The sequence below is a fragment of the Peromyscus eremicus genome, chromosome 8b (genome assembly GCF_949786415.1).
Source record: "Peromyscus eremicus chromosome 8b, PerEre_H2_v1, whole genome shotgun sequence".
NCBI lineage: Eukaryota > Metazoa > Chordata > Mammalia > Rodentia > Cricetidae > Peromyscus > Peromyscus eremicus.
Window position 1 is genome coordinate 54,268,608 of NC_081424.1, and position 22,990 is coordinate 54,291,597.

At 49.0% G+C, this 22,990-nt stretch overlaps 1 protein-coding gene across 1 annotated transcript in view; it reads right to left on the reverse strand.

The window, feature by feature from the left end:
- Positions 1–22,103, reverse strand: part of Ezr (ezrin) — a 43,125-nt gene extending 21,022 nt beyond the window's left edge. Inside the window, exons 1-2 of the mRNA XM_059272823.1 lie at positions 21,970–22,103; positions 917–1,000 (exon numbers count right to left, since the gene is read on the reverse strand). Of these exons, the coding sequence (XP_059128806.1) occupies positions 917–1,000; positions 21,970–21,981 (96 nt within the window). The 5' untranslated portion in view covers positions 21,982–22,103. The remainder of the gene's footprint in view (positions 1–916; positions 1,001–21,969) is intronic.
- Between the last annotated feature and the right edge of the window lie 887 nt (positions 22,104–22,990).

Consider the following 22,990-nt stretch of genomic DNA (forward strand, 5'->3'; position numbering starts at 1 on the left):
GAGTCACATAGAACATTCTGGAAAAGCTGCTTTCCAAAAACCAAGTGTTCTGCAATGAAACCACCTGTTGGAGCTGGCTACCTGAAGTGTTTTGTTAAGAAACAGAATATGAATATAGGATATTCTGTTTCCTCACGAAAGCAAGCGGGACCACAGGGTTGATGCTCTTAGATCCACCCCAGGTGTCAGATGGCTCCACCACACCCTTGTCATGGTGCTCACATTAGCAAAGCTGCTTCTGTCTCAACCACAGAAGAGGATTCTAAATAAAGCAGAGGCGGCCAGCTATAGCCCGGATGCCAGATCTGGCCTGCTGACTGCCTGTGTGGCCCAAGGTAAGAACAGGGTTCTGGTTTTTGAAGGTTCAGGAAATCCCTTTTAAAATGTGGTGCCCGTATCGTTTTTTTTTTTTATCTGAACAAGGTCATCAATTCACGTGCTCACAATTCACGGATTTGTGGCTGCTTTTCAGTAACAGTGGAAAGAATGAGCAGTTATAACACAGACCACATGGTCTTCGAACCTACAAGAGTGACTATCTGGCCCTCTGCAGAAAGAGCTTGCTGACACGTGACACATGGTTGTTAAACAATGGTTGATAACGTTTTCTAGCCCACTTTGGGAAGGGCTGAACCATTTAACAAAACTGTATTTGGAGCAGTGTTGCTATGAAGAACCCCAATATCTAGGGAGTGTTATCAACGAACAGCTACTTAACAAAAAGCCCCGACTTCATGGGTGTTTCACGGTAGACGTGACTGAGGTCTAAAACAGCACTTTCTACTTTCTCAAAAGCCCTTTTCATCCATTACCCGGAGTGAACCACACAAGATAATCTACTTAGAAGAGCAAAGGGTCAGCCTCTGACGGACGTCTCCTAAGTGGTCAATTCCCCTTCCCAGCGTCGTAGACTCACCTGATCAAATAGCTGTTTCCCGGTGGTGTTTGGCTGGATGGCAAACTCCAGCTCTGCATCCATGGTGGTCACCCGGACGTTGATCTGGAAAACAGGAAGAGAAACTTGAATTTCCCTGTGCCTTCTTTCCCGGAGGGGCCTCCCACCGACACCCAGAGCTGCTTGGCAGTGGGGCTGGCGCGCACACACGCCTCTGTAACATCTGTCCTCGCGCCAATCACAAAACACCTGCCGCAGGTCCTAAATGAGGGACAGCTGACTGGAGCCTCAGCCAGTTCAGGGTCTGGGTTCATATGCGGGCGGCCTTCTTGCCTCAAGAAAGCACATTCGTGTTGAGGTCTGCACAAGGGTCAGGTGAGGCCGGCGGGGCTCCTGAGGTACTGGCCAGAGGTTCACAGCAAGGCAAAAGGGAGGAGGAGGAGGGGCCATGTGCCGGACAGTTTGGGGGACGTTAGAAGCTGAGAGAAAAGGGTACAATGAGCAAATATCAAACCAAGGAGGACAGAACAGCACGCAGCCCTTTAAGATGCTAATTAGGAAGCAGAAGAAGGGAAAACGGCGGCGTCTAAAATGAAAACCGTGACAAACAGTGTGGAGTCTATCAGTGCTAGCACGTGTTAGATGTAAGAGGAAGGCAGTGGCTGGTGCTCTCCCTCAGGCTCTACTCTCACCCCGCTAGGGTTTCTTCGTCTTTGTTTGTAAACAGGTTGGAGCTGGAGAGGTGGCTCACCGGTTTGGAGCATTTGTCGCTCACGCAGAGGACCCGGGTTCAGTTCCCCAGCACCCACAGGGTGGTTCACAACCAGCTATACCTCCAGTTCCAGAGCATCTAATGCCCTTTTCTGACCTCCATGGGCACCAGGCGTGTGTGTGTGTGTGTGTGTGTGTGTGTGTGTGTGTGTGTGTGTGTGAGAACTTTAAAAACTTTAATTAAAAATAAAGTCAAGGCAGTTCTCACACCTTGCGCTTGAGAAAACCCAGGCTTTAAGTACAGGAAACCACCTCGGTGGCTTTTCCATGTCACCCTCCCACAGGGAAAGACCACAGCACACAGCGGCTGGGATTCAGACAGGGCCAGAGGGGTCTCTTCCCAGCACAGGGGCCCTGTCGTGAGGACAGTATTTAGTCCACACAGCTCAGTATCCAGTAGATACTAGATATAATAGTAGAGAGCAGACGCCAGATGCGAGTTCCTTCGCCAGAGACAGAATCTGTCTGCTTTCTCTCCAGCGTGGCAGCACACACATTTAACCCTAGCACTAGGGAGGCAGAGGCAGGCAAACCTCTGAGTCTGAGGCCAGCCTGGTCTCCATACCAAGTTTCATCATGCAGAGCTACACAGTGAGACACCCCTCTAAAATACAAAAACAAAAACCAAGAAGAAGGAAGAGGAGGAAGAGGAGGAGGAGGGAGGGGAAAAAACAGAAGGTTTGTTGAAGATTGGACAAACCAGGGGTCGCTTTAACGGACACCCCAGAGGCCCAGAGCATTGCGAGCTGGCATCACGGCTGTGCGGACTGCAGAGACGGCTCAGTTGACACAGTGCCTGACACAAAGTGTGGGGACCAGAGTCTGGTACCCAGACCCGCTGGAGTTGGAGAGCCTGGGGGTCCAGGAGAAAGCCTGCCTCGATAAATAGAGAGGACAGCAATCACGAAGAGTACCAGCGTCAACTTCGGGCCTTAGCAGGCGTACATGCACATGTGCATCTATCCATATGTATGTACCCGCATTTACAGGCACATTTACACACGCGTACGCGCACACACAGCAGATACCAACCGTTCTGAAAACTACATGGAACACGTTATTAGAAATTTAAAATGTAATACCCATCTCCCCTTTGAGGCTTTTTTTGAGATAGTAGTCTCACCAGAACTCATTATGCAGACCACACTGGCCTCTAACTCATGGGCAATTCTCCTGCCTCGGCCCAGACTCTAGGCAAGTGTCAACACACCCAGCTATGTGCTATCTTTGGGTTCTGATTAGGTTTTATTCTAGCCAAAGTTCAGACAATTCTGAAAGGTAAAAGCAAGTGACTCCCTAAGTACTTCTGCTGACGTAGGCTATTATCACTCGGTCGAGTGTGGGGCGTGAACTCCTTAAACGTGCTCAGGTCTGTGGGAAGCTGTGACTCCATACCTTCCACTGCAGGAGCCTAAGCTCCAAAGCTGCAGCGACAAGGTGATTGCTCTCCACCAGCCCTATCAGAAGGGACAATCCCTAGGTCTGGCTGGGCATACGCCAGGATTTTAAGAATCCTTCCTAAACCAGGTGTAGTGGCACACGCCTTTAATCCCAGCACCCAGGAGGCAGAGGCAGGCAGATCACTGAGTTCAAGGCCAGCCTGGACAGCCAGGGCTACACAGAGAAACCCTGTCTCTAAAAACCACCATAAACACAAAGCAAAGCCAACAAACCAAAAGGTCCTCCCTAAAGGTGCCCGGTCAATAAGTATAGATTCATATACACAGTGCCGTCTCCACAACCTTGATAAGACCGATACAGGCGTGCTAAGCAACCGAGACAACCGACCTTGTCCGTGGCCGCACTGTTCTCAGCTGGTGGGCATGTGCTGCTCACCAGTCATGGCCCAGGAGCTGAGGAAGCTGCTGGCATCTGGACAGCATGGTGATCCTTCTACAAGACCACCCCAAGCACCACAGATGCTTCGGTATCCCTCGGAGCCAGTTCCCAAGCACATGCGTTCCACATCACTGGACCTATAAAAAGCACTACTTCCCAATGACACACATTTCCAAAATACGGCACACACTGCCCTAGTCTACGGCACAGTGGACTATTTCGTGTTTAGAAAGACCAGCAGGATTGTTTTCCGTGTATAAATCTTTAATAACGTGTTGCAATGCAGCATAAACGTCCATCAAACTTTAAATGCAACCTTTAGTAACTTAACAGGACCGTTCACATACACATTATGGGAGGGAGCCTGAGAGAAATCAGCAACAACTGCAGCCACTCCAGCTTCCCCATGTGTCCCCGATGATGGGTTTGCATGGTAAATGGTGGTTTTTAATGAACTTGGAGGATCTGGATGCATCTGGAGCCTGAATGGCAAGGATGTCACAGAAATAAAGGAGAACTAAGTGGTCCCGTTGACAGGAGGGCGGTTCCACAAAGAACTCAAGGGACTCACAACTCCAAACTGCCTGCAAAGATGGGAGAGCAGAGGGCCTGTGGCAGTTCTTATTGTCTGGATAATTTACATCTCAGACTCGTCAAGAGCAATGCTGAAGGGCGGCAGTGGAGCTCGGAGCTCTTAGTACTTGGGGTCCTACATACACATCCCAAAATTGCCAAGACTGATGTCAGCATAATCACTTGTATATGCATGCATGCATCTCACACACACACACACACACACACACACACACACACACACACACTCCTCTCAGTCACTTAAAATCCAATCCCAACATTCAAAAAAGAGAAGGATTTACCTCAGGGGTGCCAAAGTACTCTAAAGCATCATCCCTATCTGGGATGGTGGTGGGGGACACACAGGTGCCTCTTGTGCACCTCCCCCCACACAACTGTGAGGCTGATATAAGATAATTCATACCTAGGGTTCTAAGATGTTAAAATCCCTAAACAACCTGACATAATCACACTAACTGCTTATGATGGAAACGTACATGTAAGTCCAACTATGTAGCATCCTTTAGGTTGGTAATAACGGAGTCTTTCAGTATCTTCTTGCTGTAAGAACTTTGAATGACTTTTTTTTTTTTTTTTTTTTTTTCCCTGAGACAGGGTTTCTCTCTATAGTTTTTGCGCCTGTCCTGGATCTCGCTCTGTAGACCAGGCTGGCCTTGAACTCACAGAGATCCGCCTGCCTCTGCCTCTCGAGTGCTGGCAGGTGTTGCCAGGCAGTGGCTCACGCCTTTAATTCCAGCACTAGGAGGCAGAGGCAGGAGAATCTCTGTAAATTCAAGGCCAGGGGGTCTCCAGAGAGAGTTCCAGGACAGCCAAGGCTACACAGAGAAACCCTATCTCAAAATAAAATAAAAAACGAAGGACCAAGTCCTTGAACCCAGAGCAGAAGATGCTCTGTACTTGGGCCTCAGTCACCTGATCTGAAAAAGGCCAGTCCTGAGTCCTGCCTCCCTTAGGTCTGAAAGGCTAGATGCCAAGTTAGGTCGATGTTCTCAGCTGGCTGGGGCTGGTCCAGGGGAATAGGGTCTGTCTAGAGACATGGCTCTGGGGTGCAGATGGCCTGCCTTCTCTGGGGCATGCAGATGGAACACAGGACAGCCAATAGCATCACCTGACCATAGGGAGGACACGAACAACAGAGGATAGTAACAAGCAGCCAGGGGAACATGTTCATGGACACCTACTTAATTTTCAGAATGACCTTTCTGGGCAGACAGGCTATCCATGTCTGGCTGGCCTGCTTCTGTGCCTCAGAGATTAAAGACCTAATCCCCCAACCCAACCCAAGCCGGTTTTGTTTTGAATAAACCAGTAGTAGCTACCCTGTTAAAGAAAAATAAACCCGCCTCCCCTTTACTGGTCCCTCGGTCACTGGGCGGAAAGGTCAGAAGGTCATCCCCCGTAGAGGGGTTCCCCACCTTGAACCATGCACATAGTCTGAAATATGTCTTGTGCATCTTCTGGCCACGTCAGTGGCTGTGTGGTCCTCTAGAGAGTTATGTGACTTTAAAGAGAATAGGAAGACACGGGGATGGGGCCATGTCCCAAGGTCATGTGAGTGTGGAGTGATTTTCTTCTTCCTTTGTTTAGTTAAGGCAAACTGTAAAATTCCACGATGGCCCAGGCTAGTATTCCCAGACTCTGTTGCCTAGGGGCATCTCAAAGATGCAAGGTTTTCCAGAACGCACTTTGAAAAACACCATTTCTGGGTCTTTACAGTTTAATTATCAAAATGGTATCTAAAACACTTTCTAAGAGTCTAAGGGAAAAAGCAGACGGACCTGACGGTGAAACCTTGTACGGTCTCTCCTCTCTCTCCCACGTGTAATTGCCAAGTCTGACTTATGTCAAATTATCTCCTGGCGCTTTCTCTGGCCTTGGTAAATCAATCTTGTTGCTCAAGTTTCCTTTGGGTAATGTCACTGAGGGACTTGAACTTAGCTTAAGATTTCTCTCTCACTCTTGTTTGTTTTGGTTTTTGAGACAGGATCTCTATATTATGTAACCCTGGCTGCCCTAGAACTTGATTTATAGACCAGGCTGGCCTCGAACTCACAGAGATCCGCCTGCACCTGTCTCCCGAGTGCTGGGGTTAAAGGCGTGTGCCACCATGGCCAGTTTCTACACTCACTTTTACAGAGTTAAGTGCAATCACATCAATACAAGCTCTGACAAAGGGATTATTCTAGATTGATTCCACCACACAGTCACGTGACACAGCCTTCAGGGAGCAGACTACAGGTGAACCTCTCTTCAAGTATCAGGAATGCCATGGAGCAGAAAGGAAATTCAGAAAGTGGTATCTGAATGTCTGGATTTCAGGCAGGGGATGCGGTGGTAAGACGGCACCCAGTTATCACACCTGTCGTCTCGGCCCAAGATTGTGCTGAGGCCAGCCTTCCTTATCAATGCAAATGTCAGCGCTGTTTCCCAACATTCCAGCCAGGAGTGCCACTTCAGCAACTTCCAGCAACCTGCACATACTTGGGGAGGACCTTTGGAAACTGTCGGGATAGGAAGCGGACGTAGTAACATTCTCCCACAGAGGGAGGAAGGGGGCGTCACAGGTGACGTCAGATGAATGTTCACCTGCTGCTTCAGGCTACTTGATTGGGTAATGGAGTCAGGTCTGTATTTTCATTTTCATGTCGAGTCAATGCTTTTTTAAGAGCTTTGAGGAAATATAATTTACATGCCATTAAAAAAAAATCAACCCATTTGCAATGTGCAATTTGGGATTTCTATCATTCACAGAATGACACACAAACATTGTTGTCAAGTTTTAGTTTTAGTTTTTTTTTTTAGACAAGGTATTGCTACGTAGCACAGCTGGCCTCGACTCACAATCCCCCTGCCTCAGTCAAGGATTTCAGGTGTGCATTGTCATACCCAGTTGGTTTTAGAATGCTCTCAACCACCTCAAAAAGAAAGATGGTGCCTATTAGCATCACCGCCCCGCACCATTCTTAAGCCCCCAAATCTTGTTGACCGATAACCTATTTTTCGGCTCTATGATTTGCCTATTCTGGGTATATCAGATAAATGAAATCTCCTGTCTATCACTCAGCACATTTAAGGTCACCTCTGTTGTGCATGTATTAGTACTTCATTCCTTTTTATTGCCACATGGCGTGCCACTGTGTGGACCCATCCCTTCCTCAGTCCACTTGATGAATGACTGGGTAAGCATTTTATTTGTTAGTCTGTTCCCTGTTGCTTTAATGACTACAGACAGGACAGCTAAAACACAATGTCACTCAAGCCAGACTATGTATGGTCAGCTTGACGGAACAAAGATGAAAGGAGACTGATTTTCAAAAACTAAAACATTTAATTAAGTTTTTTTTTTTTTTTTTTTTTTTTTTTTTTTTTTAGTTTTAAAATCAAAATATCCCATGTTCTTGAGATGGCAAGACTAGTTTATCAAACAAACGGGCCTGACCATAGCAACATATAATCCCACTCCACTCCCACCCCACTTCACCCTCTGCGGTGGGCAGGGTCAGCCCTTGGGACTGAGTGGGCTGCTGGGAGCTGTTAAGCTGTGGTCCGGCCCTCCAGGGCAGAGGTGAAAGGCTCTCCCTGGGTCCTGTCTCCCTAGACAGAAGCAAGACTCAGTCCTCCCGTCTGTATCTCACTCCAATGATACTGTTCACATCACACTCTGATATTAACAGAACCCCCACCCCACCCCCCACCCCTAAGGGCCTGCTCCTGCTGAAGGAGATATGCAGAAATAAACTTTCTGTCCGACCTGAGGAGGAAACCCAAGCCACAACCTTTCCTAATGGTCTAACAAGTGTGGCCAGCTACACCTGAACACTAACCTGGGTGTTCCTCTGGGATGTTAGCCACATTGTAGCAGGTATTAGCTCAACAAATGAAACACTTGCTTCCTAGGCCCTGGGTGAGACAGGGCTGTCTGTGAACTTATTTCCTCTACCAAGCTCAGGGGTGAAGTCAATGACGTGCTCACGGGAGAGAGCTTGACATGGTGAAGGCTGCAACTTCTTCAGCTGGGACTAAAGCACCTGCTAACCATGATCTGCATAAGGGGTGGGGGGGAGATGAGACAGAGGGGCCCATATCCTAGTCCTCGGGATTCTGGTACCTTCTCATCTTCAATACAAACTACCGTCTCTGCGAATGCAATGTCATCTTGGAGCATCTGCTAAGACACAGTGGCCATTTTGTACAAATGCTGACTAACAAGTTACCAAATTCTGTAAAACATTACCAGTAACTTAGCACACCTTAACCACCCTCCTGTGGAAGGCAGACTGCAGCCCACAGCAGGGGGGCCGTTTCTGTGGCTTACAGTTGGGATTTTTCTTCTCCCTCCGAATACAAGCCCCTTCGGAAGCCATCACAGCAATGGCTAGTTAAAAGTTTTTGGTTTTTTATTTATGATTATTAATGTGTGCCCGGACCCACCACAGTGTCACAGGACCATTCACTGTGAAGCTGGTTTTTGCTACCCCCCCCCCCCTTTATGTAGGCTCCAGGGAGTGATCTCACATAGCCAAGCTTGTGCACAGCACCTTTACCTGCTGAGCCAACGCCCCCCCCCCCCCCAACACACACAGAGCCACCTTCCCCGCTCGCACACACCCCGGCAAGGGCCAATTGTTAAGATAACCTTGTTTCCATCTGTAACAACATGACTGCCCACATCTGCACTGGGGCTAGCTACGGTTTATATATGCATAAGGTCTATAAAATTTCTGCAGTGGCAACTCCCGGGACAGTGTTTTATACTGTTACTATTTCTGGAAAGCAATTATTTGTAATACCCCCCCCACCTTAATTCCATGAAGCTACCCCTTCTTTTGGAGAGGGCCAAAGCAAGAACTACTATGCTGAACCAGAGTTGACCGAAATATTGTAAGAGTATTATGAAAAGAAGTACCACGACATGGGGTCCTGAAGACAGGGCTGTTTGTTTAGGAACCTCACACTTGTTACAACGCTCACGTGCTTGCTGATCTAGCCTTGGCAGTGTGGTTCTTCCCCAGACCTCCTGCCCACAGCGAGAGCTGAACCCGGACATTCAAAGGCAGGCTGGCAGACATCTCAGCTCCAGCTCTTGCTGCCAGGCATCCTGAACACTCTCACTGCTGTGTGCAGAAGGTGGGGACAGCAGGACTATCACACAGTAGGGATGAAACAGCCCCTCGGAGAAGCTGCAGTCCGTTTACACCAAGCTCTCCATCTCTAAGTCTAAGAGCTTTAGCAGCCCCGTCGGTGCTCTTAGGAAGGAAGACTGCCGTATGCACAAGGAAGCTCAGCCTTGGGTCAGTTACTACAGAAACCGTCCGTCAGGCAAGCGGGGAAATCTGTACACATCACTGTCTCTAGCAAAGCAAGGCAAAAGACATCTGACTAGGATGCATGTCTGCAGAATAACAACATTGTTTCCGTATGATGAGTCAAGATACTAGGGTATGTATCTTTTCTTGCCTAATAACAATAATAAAGTCCAATGTCAGAGCTGACAAGGGTCCACTTGTCACTCAACCACACAGTCCACAGAGGTCAAAGTGCTGGTCAGCAGTTCTACTGCCTGGCTTTCCCAGGAACCCTGAGCACCAGTCACCCCACTCACAGAAATATGAAGTCACTAAGACCTGGTGGCAACATCTGGAGCACTGGCCAGGGCCAGCAGTTCCACTGAAGACTCTGTTCTTGGGGGCAGCTGTGGCTTCCCAATAATAAGGTCAAGAGGCAGGGGGATTCAAGCGGGGCTGTGTGTGTGGAAGGGCAGACTTCCTGGTGGTAGCATGGATTAAGGCTAACCCACCACCAGGCTGATGCCTCTTTATCAGCGCGTCTTGGCTAGTGCCTGCCCTTGCACTAATCACTAAGGAGAAGTGGTGACCACAGAGGTCAGAGCCAATGGAGCCAGCCTGACTGCATGAAGAAGCAGGCAGTTCCCGCTCCAGTTCACAGCTCTTCCTCAGTGTTGAGAAAATGTGAGTGTAAATTCTAAATCAAGTAAGCGTCTAAAGCCATCCCTTCAACTTTAAATCACAAGCGGGTCTGGCAAAATGGAAGTTGACACATTTTTTTTCAAGATTCATTTCTGCTTATGTCCACATTCACAGCTGTCTACAAACACATATACCTGCACCCTGGGATACTTGGATACTTACAGTATATTTCAACATGACTAGGACAGCTTTCTCCCCATTTAGTGTGAAGCATAATAAGCCATGCCTTGTTTATCCCTGGTGTGTGCACAGCCAGCCTGATGTGGCTTCCCAGGAACATGGCAGGTACACCCCTCGCTTTACAGATGCCAAGTGCACTTCAAGGAACTCCGTGGGTAACTTTGATCACGAAAGCTAACATAGCGTCCTCCTCACTTCTCTTTCCAAACTGTTCTCACTACCCTGCCGCCACCACTAGACTACACTATCAACATTAAATCCTTAATATACTGCCATAGGTGATGGGCCTGGAAACTACCTGGTAACTGTTCGCCGGGCAGGTTTTCACCCTGTAACGTAAACGTGTGTGTTTTCACTACACTACAACAGTGACAAGGTTAACTATTCTGTAGGTGACTCTGAATGGCTACCGCTTCCTGCCCAGGAACTCCTAGACCTCACTCAGTGTGAGTGTGTGTGAGTGTGTGAGTGTGTGTGCACGTGCGCGTATGCATGTGTCTTTTTGTCATCCTTCAGCCCACCCCCCATGCACATGCATGAGCATCGGCATATATCTGCCTATCTCTTTGTTTAAGATGGTGGTGGTCTCTTTAAGTACCTAGTCAAACCTCAAAGTCCCAATCCACCTGCCTCAGCCTCCTGGGCAGCACGCAGACACCACCTGCCTGGACTGGTAGTCAAATCTTTTTAATACCCGAGGCCACTGAGCCCCAGCTGTCTTAAGCAACTTTCTCAACTTCCTATACTCAAAAAATTTTTCTTCTATTTGTATAGTCCTTATGTTTTATTTCTAAGCTTGTCTCTAGGCCAACGGTTTTAGGCTTCTGAACAGAAAAGTCTGTATTACTCAACTCCAGAGTGAAAATGGCGAAGAGCTCAGATGAACTAATACTTTCCCATAACTTCGAGAACATGTAATGAAATCTCAAGTTCTTCTCAATAGCTCCTTTCTGCCTCAGAAAGTAAGCCACTTCCTGCCCCAGACCCACTTCCTGTCAGACCAAGGCTGCTTAACAAACACAAAGAGCGGACAAACCAGTCCTGTTTGTACTCATTATGATCAGGGGGGAAAAAATCTGACCTTAGAACCAGAAAGGAACTTTCTGAGCGTTCACATTCAAAACAGGGCTAGCTCCCTCTGCTTCAAAACCTGGCTGGGAACAGGGAGTGCTGAGCCCTCCCCACGGACCTGCAGACAGCAGAGAGTGAGAAGAGACGGACCGTGGGCAGAGCGACCCAAAGGACCCTTTCTGGACTGCCGAGTCTATGGCAAGGCTGCCTAGTGCCCGGCACCTGTAACTTCTCACACGCTTTGTGTGTGCCTGTCTGTAAGTGGGTACCCATTTCTTCCAGCCTGGGATTTCCATGGGAATCAAATAAGAATTCTCAGAAACCACCTCACACAGGGCAGGGGAGAGAAGTAAGCAAAGGATTTTACCTGCTGCTAAGGAGAAGCACAAATAACTCACACACCCCTCTGCCCACCAAGGCAGACGATGTAAGTTCTCATTCAAGGGCACTTTCTCTTTAGCTAATAAGCCAGGAGTCTGGATCCCATGACATCTGATTTCAGTTTCACTAGCTGTATCACACATACTTCGGCTCGGATGCAGCTCACTGAAATACCTGCCTAATTAGATACACAAACTGGAGAGGCCCGTAGAGACAAAGGTAGGGACGGCCAAGATGGCTACTACACGCTACGCTGATTTTTAATTCTCGGCTCACAGAACAGAACATAGGACACGAAGGGCCTGTAGACTAAACCCACCTGGAATGTACTATTTTCTTTGTAAATTTAGAAGTCTGTGAAGACTTTCCTTTTCCAACCCAGCGGAGGAGGAGGGGCCGGGGAACAATGGAAGTGTCAGCTCGCCGCGATCTCTTTGCTAACCTGTTGTTCTAGGGACCGGACCATAAAGCCAACCACGCTGAAATCCAGTGTGATTTCTGAGACAAATCTGCCCTAGCTAAGACCACATGAGCAGGAATATTTTGCAGTTTAAAGAACATTTTTCCTATAAGAGGCTTAGATGAGGGTTATTTGAATTTACGCCTATGAAGTCTTTTCTTTAGCCTTTAGCAATTACGGCCAGTCTCCCAACAGCTTTACTTTTCTAAAAAAAAAAAAAAAAAAATCCACTGTAAATTGGTATGTTTGTAAAATCTGCTTGAATAAACAGACTTCAAAAAAGTTTCTATTTTTAAAACTTCTCTGTTTCTGAAGTTATATTAGGTTAACCCAAACTCTTCCATTTGCATGTTGTCACAACCAAATACCACAAAGGGGTTATGTGCACAAGTACTTGACTGGGGGGTAAGAACACGGGGTTGTACACTTTTCAGCCCTTGTTACCACTGACAACCACCACCACCACCGGTGTGCTCCCTCCCCTCCCCACCCCACCTGTCCTGCCTCCAGCACCAGGACACCCCCTTCTCCACTCAGCCACACCTCACAGTTCATGATGTTCATTTTCAAAGCTGCTGGTAAAGACACCGTCCTGGGCCATAACACCCCCCTCCCACCCCAAATCTCCAAACTACAGACTAACAGCAGTGGGATTGCTGGGAATCAACAGTTTGTGGGTTCCCATGTCAACTGCAATTTCTGTTGAGAGATCACCTTAAAAACATGTGTGTTGAGGGGAGGGTGAAGGCCCAGGTGCCATGACATCAGCTATTCATTTGATCAGCACACACAGGTCACCCAAGCACTGTGACACCTCTTCAAGACTTCATGGAGAACCCCTCAGCATACCACTGAGTCTCCGGCCAGGGAAAGGCTCCCCAAATCAGGGGCGTCACCTTGTTTGGATTTCCAACTGGAAGAAGGTGCATACATTTTGTGAGGAAATGAAGTGAAGAATTCTCCCCTTTTTTGCATCTGTAATAAGCTTTGTGTGCCTGTTTGTGTCTCTGTGTGCAGGCGTGTGTGTGTGTGTGTGTGCACGTGTGTGCATGCGTGTTTTGTGTACTGCTCCTCTCTTTCCACCAATGAACCTGGGGATGGAACTCCACTCAGACCCTCAGGCTTGGTGGCAAGCTCCATTGCCCACTGAGCCATCTTGCCTCCTTTCCCATAACAAACTGTAAAGATGTAAACTCTCCTATAGACAACTGAAACAGTCACAACAAATAGAAGGAGAGCTACAGTGAGACGCCACATGCACTTCCTTCCTATTGTGACACCAGACTCCCTAGAATGCTTCACCTACTGGGAGGATGAATCTTGTATATTTTAAGCACCTCCAATCCCGTCCACCCATCCACTTCAGCCTGCAGCCCCATGGGTCCTTTTATGGTTGGTCTGTCCAAGTCCAACTAATACATTTTGCTGCCCTGCTTCTCACTACTTCCACACTGTCCTCTCCAGCCAGCTTCTTAGGAAGAGGCACAGTTGTCCCAACACTACCTCCCTGGCTAAGGCCTCCTGAGGAGGCTCACCCAAACAGCAATGCTCTGTGTACGCCAGTACCGCAGCATCTCAGTGAGAGCACTAACAGCCAACGGATCCCACTCTAGGCTGTGCAGACCACGTCATCTCCAGACCATCTCCAGACCGGTGTTCCCTTCAGGAGCATAGAGACCAAGCAAGGCTGGATCCCCTGCCAAGACACACTGAAGAGGAACCTACAGAGCCACCATGGAGACATAGGCAAACATTTCTCAGCCAATCTCTCTGACCCATAGCACCTGAGAAATGACAGACGTGTCTCAGGGGACCCAGAAGATGTTGGTGTATACCCACCACCAAATCTACGTGAAAACAAAGTTTTAGAGGAATGTCCTTCAAGACAGTGTTCTGTACAGGCTCACTGACAACAGAAGTGATTTACAAGAACAAACAACATCACATCTTGCCCACTCTGGTCACTTCGGTCAACAAAAATCAAACAAATGAATAAAGCTGAACACAGGCAGAAGCTGTCTGTCTGCTTTTCCACATCTTATTAAGACTCCCCCTCTCTACCCCTCGCCCCCTATCATGTACCAACCCTTCTTGAGAACAGCTAGGTCTTCCCCTAGGGAGGGCCAGAGGGACCACTGCTCCCTGAGGCCTCTTGGCACAAAGGCTATCTCAGGCCTATGCTAACTTTCCTTGGCCTTTGGCCACTGAGGGAGGGTGGGGCATATTCCGGAAAGGCATTAGAATGCACATCAGATGGAAACTGGTCAGCCGTGATGTGTGACTATGTAGGGGTATGAAGGCGACAGTGATCCAGTCTCTTAGAGGGCCAGTGACTGTTAGCTGGTGTACTCCCAGGACCTGAAACCCCGGGCCCGGTAGACAAACACTGTATGCTGGAGGGGTGTGAGCCGTACTGACCACGAGAGCGAAGGAGCAAAAGCAAACTGTATCTGCTGCCTAGTTCAGTGGGCTCTCTAAATCAGAGGGAAAAGAATGGGCATCGAGGGACAGGGACACTCGCAATTATAGGAGAACTCTGTAGTTGCAAGCAGAACCCACCAGGGTCAGGCACAAGGCCGAGTATGTGACACACACACACACACACACACACACACACACACACACACACACACACCCCTATCTCCTCAGCCGGCCCGTATAAATCGGCAGGTAGGTTCTTGCTTACAGGCACAGAGGAAGTGAAAGCACCCAGTGAGAGACAAGCTCCTACTGACTCTACCATTCCCTAGCAGTCAATAATGCAAGAATGTAAAGGTCTTTCTGCAAGCAGATGCTTTTGTTTGTTTTTTAAACCGTCTGACCTCTCACTGTACAGCCAGCAAAGGCATAAACAAACAGGTATCAAACATCAGGACGGGCAGAGCTAAGGTCTATGAAATATAATGAGGAAGACGAGGGGTCGGTGTCGCTCCAGCTGGGTTTCATTTTTAAGTTTTCAAGGATAAAAAAGCAACTCATTTACAGACATTCTCTTTCCAACTCAAATATCAGGTACAAATTGCTCTCGGCATGTGCCAAAAGTCTGTCATTAGACAATGGCTTAGGAGGTGACACAAGATACGGCCACTTTCCCTGTGAAACAACGGGGCCGTCACGAACAGCAGCCTCGCTGAAAGAGAACTTCAGCCCCAACCCTGCCTGCACCCCATGACAGTTTTCCCAGCAGGGGTCTGTGCTCAGGACATGCACTGAGAGTCTACTGACAAAAACGGAGTCTTTGTTTTACGAGAACAGTTTTGTGAAAACCAGAAGCAAAAGGAGTGTTCCTCCTTCCAAATATTGGCCTAGTCATAAAACACACACAAGGTCTAACAAAAGCTCAACAATAGTTACCTTTATCCTGGAAGCAAGGGATTGGCCCTTTTCTCTGTAAAGGCCCAGAGGGTAAATACCTTGGGCTTTGAAGGCCTTATTTGGCGTCCACACGTATGGCTTCAGAAACCTAAACACATTCTTAGCTGCGATACCTCAGAAAAAAACACCGGCTTCTACGTGATGTGTCACCTGTGCCTTCCTTAAATGAAAACAGAGACCTCTACCATCTACTTACTGTGACGAATATCCCCCAAGCAAGGCTGGGTGACTTTCTCTCGGGCAAAAGGAAAGAAAAGCAACAAACAGAAGTTCCCAAAAAGCTAGGCCAAAATCTGCTGTGCCTGTGCTGACCTGTGTGGTCCCACTCAGTGACACCCGTCCGCCCCTTACTTCCATCAGAGAAAGTGGAGTTGAAGTTAGTAATTTTTTTGGTTTCAGCTTTAAAGTTTGTTCTCTCAAATACACTAAACTAAAAGGGTAATATGTTCATGAAGTTTTCCTTTCCTTGGACCTTACTGAATTAAAAAAAAAAAAAAAAAGAAAGAAATGGAACCAGCCTGAGGCCAGAAATGTTCTCGGCCCTCAACCCGGATCCCTTATCTGCCCCCTAGCAACTGGCCAGGGGGGGGGGGACCCTGGCCCCGTGTGCTCCTGGTCACTCTCCTACCTCACCGTGTATGACCTTTGCCCACATTCACCTTCTCCATTAGAACTTCTCCCAGGCAAAGCCCCTGTACCAGGCCCACAGTGGTACCCGACAACTCACCACACCCAGGAACCCGAAATCTCAGGGGATTCTGATAACAGGCGATGTGAGAGACAGGGGGTTCGGCTTTTTGACTGAACATTTCCTGCGGCTCTTCCCTGTGAAGTCATGGACAAGCTTGACCAAGAGCTCCACTTTTCACTGACCGTCTACACCCAGAAGTGGACCTAAGAGCCACAAAGCTTGGAGTATGTGAGATTAGCTGTTTGAACTCCGCAGATACAAGTCTTGCCTCACTGTATCCTCAGTAGACCTTCTGCACTTAAATCCTTTTTTACTCAAGATGACAAACGGAGTTCTATGGATGCTAAATGTCTTGTCTAAGAGCAAGCAGTATAGTTGAGGTTTTTGTGGTTCTCTGCATTTTATTAGAAAATAATGTACATTAGCCATCTGTTGAATATCTTAGTCAAAAGTTTCTAAGTCACAGTGTAACAGAATGGTTTTGTTTGGTCCTTTAACTTTCTTTTATATATGTATGAGCCTGCATATCATACAGTACCCGGGGGGTCCAGAAGAGGCTGTCACATTTCCTACCATGTTGGGTGCTGGGAACCAAGCCCAGGTCCTCTGCAAGAGCAGCAAGTGCTCTTCACCACTGAGCCATCTCTCCAGCCCTACTGTGGTTATTTATAAAACTCTTGGGCTGGGGATATAGCTCAGTTGGCAGAGTGATTGCCTAGTGCGCACAGACCGCTGGGTTTGATCCCAGCACAGCATACACTGGGTGTGATAGCACAAACCTGAAACCCCAGTCAGTACCTGGAAGAGCAGAAATTCAAGGTCATCCTCAGCTACAAAGTGAGTTCTAGGCAGCCTGAGCTACAAGAGAACTCTCCACCAACATCTAAAATACCGTCTTTACTCCGGGGCCAACAGCTATGGCGGGGAAGCATGTTAGGGAAGATGACAAGATAGATCTCTGGGCTCTTCCGCAAGCACTTCATATTTCAATAGTGATAGCGCAAATTAAAAACTAATTAAGAGGGGCTGGAGAGATGGCTTAGTGGTTAAGAGCACTGGCTACTCTTCCAGAGGACCTGGGTTCAATTCCCAGCACCCACATGACAGCTCACAGCTGTCTGCATTTCCAGTTCCAGGGGATCTGATTCCTTCATGCACATAAAATAAAGTTAAATAAATTATTTTTTTAAAAAAAAAAACTAATTAAGAATCAATGGGAAGTCCACGTGTAGTTAATGCTGAAAAGAAAGAAAACTCAGTATGTTTTCGTGATTTTGGAAGCAAACTGTGAAATTTAGCTGTTTCATACAGGACAGTGGACTCATCCAATGACTAAGGAGACCCAGCACACTGAGCCACACTAGGGATGGCCAAAGAGTCACAAAAGTCTCGGTCTCAAACACTAAGAATGACAACTCACTAGGTGGTGCTGTCTTCTTCTCCCTAGCTAGAAATCAAGTTAGTCTACTAACTTTTGTTGAGAAATCGCAATGTTATGGTTTACCGACAGAGACCAGTGGGGAAGGAATAAGGAGAGAAAGGGGCAGTCTCACAGGGATAAGGGCTCCTCCCCCCACCACCACCCCCAAAAACAAAGAGCCCCTGCCAAACTAAGCTCTGCTCCTGGACCCCATGTAGAGAGAAGCCAAATCATTGGCTTGCATCACCTTGCATCAGAGCTAGCTAGAGTTAGAGGCCCACCCTACTAAGCCCCTTTCCCACCTCAGTCACAAGCCAGAGTCCAAAATGGCAATATAAGGTCGAGGTCAGACTTTAAAAAAAATAAAACTTGTTTTTCTTTCACCTTTATTAACACATACAAAAGCAAGTTCTCAAACGTCCAATCATTGGTTTTCCCAGCACGCATTCATCTGTGCAAGTCAGAACCACCTGACCCAGCCCTTGTGGTCCTGTGTATCCAAAGCTACCAACAATGCTTTCCACTTTTTCCTCCCCTGGTCCAGGCTGCCACACTCTCTTATGCCACTCACCATGTGGCTCCGGCCAGAAGGTCAAAACCTGAGTCAAGATTAAAATGCCAGAGCATGGCTGACAAGGCACAGCAACCAGGCTCCAACTGGAACCCTAATTCCTCCCACTTCCGGGCCAGGGTGCGTGCTTACCCCCATTCGGTACCCCCTCTGCTCCTCACTGCTCAGCACTCCTTCCCACAACTGCCAGAGTCACAGCTCAGCATTTCCTGTGATTACTGCCTGCCCCGAAACCAGACTATGAATCCCAATAACAGGGGTTACGTCTGTGTCTGCCATCCAGCGCCTCAACACCTCCCAGGAACTTAGCAAACGTCTGTTGAACTCCTGGATGAGCTATAAATATTCATCACGCCTTATTGTGTGATGACGGCAGATCGGTAACCCTAGCCAGCATTTCTCACTGCCCCATGCCAAAACCTTAGCTACCTAATTCACCATCTGTCCTGGGTGAAAGGGATGGGGGTAGGGAGCAGCATGCATGTGCTCTTCTCAATGAAGGGGTGTGTGCATGCACGCACATATGCACTTAAAGCCTACCGGTATATTCATTAAAAATCTGTCCCTGTTAAAATATCAAGTGAAAAGCAATATTCCCAAAGAGGTAAAGGTTGTCTCAGAAATTATCTTGGAGCATGCATGAAGCCCTGGGTTCAGCTCCTAGCAGTAGGGCCAAACAGAAAGTTTTAGTTCACAATAGATATTCAAACACACTTTCGAGGTCACACAAAGGGTAAACCTTCTCCATTAGAAAGGTCAATACCACCACTTTGGACTCGAGCCTGGTTAAGGCATCTTGGTGCCACAGAGAGGCAGTTCCCCTTGAAGCTCTGAGATATCTGAGATGGTGGCTTGAAAGGCAACACCCTTCTCTGAGACTAGCCGGCAGCTTCCCACCAGACCAGGATAGCAGGCTGGGGAGAACAGAGAGAAGGGAAGGAAAGAGAGGAGCTCCCTCCCGGGCTACCCTGCCTGAAAAGACTGTGCAACAACTGCTTCCTGAAGCGGCTCCTCACCCCAACCCCACCTGGGTCTCCAAGGAGACCACACAGCATCCAGTCCTGACAGCAGGCGAGCAGAGGCCCAGGTGTACTCCAGAGCACCGGACTGCCTTACTTGGAAGTCCACCAGTCCTAACAGACAGAGCTCCAAAGTGACCATGGAAAACCCAAGAGCAGACAACAGGACACAGCTGTCCTTCCTTGAATACCAGCCCCCTCCCCAAAAGCCTTCCAAGCAGGATTCAGTCAAAATTTGGTCCTCTTCAGGGGATCACAGGTTTCCCCTGCGCCTCACCCCACCCAGAGGCTGTCTTAACTGTTGCGCTTTACTGGGGAATCTTTCCCTCTTTGAAAACACGGTACGGGAGCGCCAAGCTCTGGTCTGTGTCTCAGTTGGAGAACCAGACTGTGAATCTCCACAGGAAAAGGACCACGTTGACCTCTGTGCCAGGCACCCTGCCTGCTGAGTGAATAAACAAACATCCAACCTTTTAACAAGCAGGGTCTAACTATCATGTCATGTGCACTCTCTTATGAACAAAGCTGGCTCAGTCTGGAGAAGAACTCAACCACCACGTGGAAGGTGGAAACCAACTACTTCAGATGTGTCTTCTGTTGACTTCAGTCGCCTCTTAGAACAGTGGAGCGTCCGGTCTCACTGAAGCCACCCAAGCAAAGGCTCCTTTCAGGCTTAAATACAATCAATAACCTTTTGTTTAAAGGACATACCTACAGTTTGCTGGTGGATGCTTCATTTAACATTTACCCAGGCAGGAAATAAACAAACCCCACCCCCACAACAATAAACTAAACTAACAAACCTGGTTTCTCATTAACAGCCTTAGAGATGGCCACTATCAACGGTCCATCCCTAACATCCTACCCCCCCAGCTGCAAAGGGACAGGAAGGGATTTCCTTCAGCAAGCGTGCACCTTGCACCTGGAAGAAGCCCTCTCAGCAGTCTGGAAATTGTTAACTCTGGCTTTTGTGGAACAGAGACTTCAAAAAAGTTAGTCTGTTACTGAAGCTGATCGGCACACAGCTTACTGGACAGCTGATCGACTCTCTACCTCTTCAGAAGTAGAGGTTCTTACCACAGGAGACCTTTAAACCAGGACAGAATTGAAACACACCAGCCATTTAAAAGAGAGGGACAAAGAGAGAACCATAAAAATGACGCAGTTTTGACACAGTGCAGTGTCTGGAATTATGAACACTTTATCTTCATGGAAACGAGACAGGACAAATAACAAGATTCCACCCACAATAAGGTCCCCAGAACACTCAATTCCCAGAGGTAGAACAGTACAGTGATTGCCGGGTCTTGGGAAAGGGAGACTGTTGCGGTGTAAAACCGTGAGTGATGTTGGAAAAATGGACGGTGACGGTTGATTAACTATATATTTAATGCCACTCACCTACACATTTAAAACTAGTTATAAAGATAAATTATATGCTAGGTATATCTTATAATTAAGAAAATAAAACGAAGAAAAGAGAAACTACAGTTTGTAAAGAGAGAAGAAAAAGGAGCGACTGGGAACAGGCGCCTGGCTTTTTTTTTTTTTTTTTCTGGGCATTATCTCTGTGTGTTTCAATGAAATCAAGAAAACCACACCCGGAACTAATGTACTGACCACCCCCCAGCATCCGCGCGGCGCCTGAGCAAGACATCCTGGGCCAGTTTTATACCACAGGCACTGTGCGGATGAGTCACTTTTGAGTTTGAAATGCATTTTGCGTAGGGTCAAAATACTCTCTCATGAATTACTCAGACCAAAAATTATATTGATGTCTGGATCTATTATCATTTTAAGAGTAATAAGATTTCTAGGGAAGACCCTCCTTTCAGAGAACATAAAAGGTAAAAGTAGTAAAAACAGAGAAGGAATAATTTCCTCATCTTTGTGGTTTTTATTAATCTTGATTATTTTCTTCATCTCAACTAAAAAAAAATATAGATATAAAACTCTCCCTCTATCCAGTCACCCCCCGCGCCCCCCCCCCCCCCCGTGTTAAGGCAGGTAGAATATATTACGCTGAGGACCTGCTTTTCAGTTGTTTCTCCCCACCCCCCAACCTCGTCCCGCCAGCAATCTCAACACAATCAGATTCAAGAACGGAGAGGCAAGCACGCAGCACGTTAATTAGCCCCAAGTTCACGACCAGGGCCCATTGAACCTCCTTATCAAGCCTCTGGGACTGCCTCATCTGCAATTCAGGTCCATGGCTGACCCTCTCCGAGATAGGGATCCTGCTGCAACCAGCAAAAACCCTGCTTAGCCCGGCCGCGCCTCTCCAGAAAGGGCTGAGACCAGGCTACCCCAGGCACAGAGCCTCCCTTCTCTCAAATGCCCTTCAAATCGCCCAGGAAGGTGTGGGTTGCAAGTGGTTTCGGTCGCTCGGAGGAACTGGGCGGGCAGGTGTAGGTCATAAGAAGCCACCCAGTCTCCGTGCGATCTGCACTAGTTAAGAAACTTCCAAGTTACATTAGCAGACACTTTTCAAGCAGCCAGAAGACCCAGGAGAGGGTTGGGGGGAGCCAGCGACCCAAAAACACTGGCAAAGGGGACTAAAGACTGCCACAAAGGCGTCAACAGGTACTGAGAGGGCAGCCGGCGCCCTTCACCAGAAAAAAAAAAGAACTGCCTCGCAGCAGCCCCTGCAAGGTGACTCCCCGGGGGAAGCCAGCCTGGTGCACGCCCCCCTGCTCCTCGACAGCGACGACTTACTGGCTTGGGCATTTTGGCTGGCTGGTGGCTGCGTGGGTCCTCGGGAAAGTCGGCTGTGCAAGCGGCAGCTGAGAGGCGTCCGGAGCTGGCAGGCGGAGGGAAGCCCTGAGCGCGCCCCGCAGCCCCGAGCTTAAGAACCGGCCGGGCGGCGCCGGGTGAGTCACCGCCCAGCCCGGCGCGGGGCGGGGCGGGGCGCGGGGGCGCGCGGGGAGCGGGGCCGAGCACCGGCGAGTTTCACTTCGTGTAGCAACCGTTGCCCCAGAGCTGAAACCGCAACCGCGGGACTTTTTTTTTTTTTTTTTTTTGAGAAACATTTTTTCCCCCCTTTTTTTTTCATCACAAACTGGGAGCGGCCGGGAGGGGGCGTGTCTACGCGGCCCGCGCTGCGCCTCGGCTTCGGGAAGGAACCTCCTCCCCACTCCCGCCCCAGGGCAGAGGGTCGTACAGTGGCTTGAGCTCCACTCTTCCCCCTTGCCCCCCACGCGTGGGGACCCCATATCCGTGCACGGGTGGTCCGCCCCTCCGGGGAGCGCACGTGGCGGTGCACCGAGCAGGGCGGGGTCCCGGGGCCGCGCCCCTTCCCCTCGGCAGGCTCGCACGACCCGCGGTGCGCCCGCCAAGATGGCCGCGGCCCGGCGGGCTCGGGACCGGACCGGACGGGACGGGACGGGCCCCGGGACCTCCCTCCGCGCGCCCCCGGCTCACGACTCCGCCGAGTCGGGTGCAGCGGGCGAGCGCGGAGAGGGACAGTGCTGGTGCTCCGCGCTGTCCTGAGCGGAGTCGAGCAAATGCAACTCCACGTGGTGGAGGCGGCGGCCACCAGGCCGTTCGTGGGTGGGGTTGCCGGGTCTCACTCCGGTCACGGCCCCGGTCTCCGTGCACGTGGCCTGCGCAGCCTCCGAGACGGAGCCGCGCGTGGAAGACCCCCATCCCGCGTGCCTTAGTTGTTAACTAATTTGTAGTTTTACTCGACTAGTCTAGCAAAAGCCCCCCCCCCCCGCCGAGGGGGTCGCCTCTGAAG